This window comes from Limulus polyphemus, unplaced genomic scaffold, assembly GCF_000517525.1.
Source record: "Limulus polyphemus unplaced genomic scaffold, Limulus_polyphemus-2.1.2 Scaffold5257, whole genome shotgun sequence".
NCBI classification, from domain to species: Eukaryota; Metazoa; Arthropoda; class Merostomata; order Xiphosura; family Limulidae; genus Limulus; species Limulus polyphemus.
Window position 1 is genome coordinate 40398 of NW_013670867.1, and position 1444 is coordinate 41841.

A 1444-nucleotide genomic window follows, 5' to 3' on the forward strand; every position below is an offset into this window, starting at 1 on the left:
GTTGTACATTTGCTGTCATGTTAAACTTATATTAAAGTTTTTCTTCATTACCCATTTAAGCCGTCTCCAGCCATTATTAAATTGTACATGCAGTTACAATAAAAATATAACAATACAAACACATACACATTTTCCTCATATAGCAGGATCCCAGCACTCTTTCATAATTACAAGACAAAACAAACTTACTTCAAAACAAGCCAGCCAGAATCCACGTCCATGATTATAGGTTCAATCCGTGGACTATTGGTGTAATGATATCGAATGGGAAGTTCATTTTTATGATAAACAAGAGCATGTTGTTCCTTGCACTTCAAACTATCAATTATTTCTTGAATGGCAGCTTTAAAATAAGAAACTTTATGTAGGAACAAATATTTTAAATATGATCACAGAATTAAAAATTTTAAAACTTCATTTGCCAACAAAAATCTAAATATACAATTACAAAATAAATTTTTTGCACTTTACTGAACACTAAAAATATAATTATGATCACAGAATAAACAGGGCCAGACAAAAAACAATATAAAACCACACTCTGCACTTTGGGTCCATAATGCATCACAAGAGTGAAAGTTGAATCCCACCATTTAATTAACAGTAGCTCACAAGATGGGGTAAGTACTATTGATTAGCTATCTGCCCTCTAGCATATCAGTTCAAAATTAGGGACAGCTTGCAAAGATAGTCCTTTAGTAACTTTATGCAAATATTCAAAACAAAATTAAAAATTACAAAAACCATTGAAAACAAAGTCTAAAATATGGTTATAGAATAAAAATTATCAAAAATATGTAAAACAAAATTAATACATGATCATAGAGTGAAAAATATTACATTATTCTTTTTTACTTCAAAGTATGAACTACAAAACACTTATAATATCTTTCGCACTAGAAACTTAAAAAAAAAACAAGCTTGTATTTACATATGTTTTGGAAGGGTTTATTATTATAAATACTATAATCACCCTTAACATATGATTGTAAGAAAATACTGTTGCATCAGCGAGGTCACGTGACTAGTATCACGCCATGTCCTTCTCTCGAACCTCCATGAATTATCTGGAGACTACTAGATTGGGGTAGTCTGGTATATATAAAAGATGGTCACAACGTGACGAGGGAATGAGTAATTGAACTGCAATCAGAGAGTGTGTAATTGAACTCGAGCACATGAGACGTTTGTTGTAGCACGACTGTTGAAATTAAGTGTATCGCAAAGTTATATTCAGAAAGAATAAACCAGTTTTATTTAAGAAAGGACTTGTGTCGCTAAAGTTTTGTCGGAACGAATTTACGGAAAATTAATTAACGAACGGAGACGTAACAATACATAACAGTGACCCAGGAGGAACGAGGAAATGCGAGCGATAAGATAGTTTTACCAAGAAAATCCCAATATTTAGTTGTTAACGATACGTAAATCTATGCATATCGTG

At 31.6% G+C, this 1444-nt stretch overlaps 1 protein-coding gene across 1 annotated transcript in view; it reads right to left on the reverse strand.

The window, feature by feature from the left end:
- LOC106472339 (venom phosphodiesterase 2-like) overlaps positions 1-1444 on the reverse strand; it is a 60137-nt gene that overhangs the window by 30860 nt on the left and 27833 nt on the right. Inside the window, exon 9 of the mRNA XM_013932976.2 lies at positions 190-343. Within this exon, the coding sequence (XP_013788430.1) occupies positions 190-343 (154 nt within the window). The remainder of the gene's footprint in view (positions 1-189; positions 344-1444) is intronic.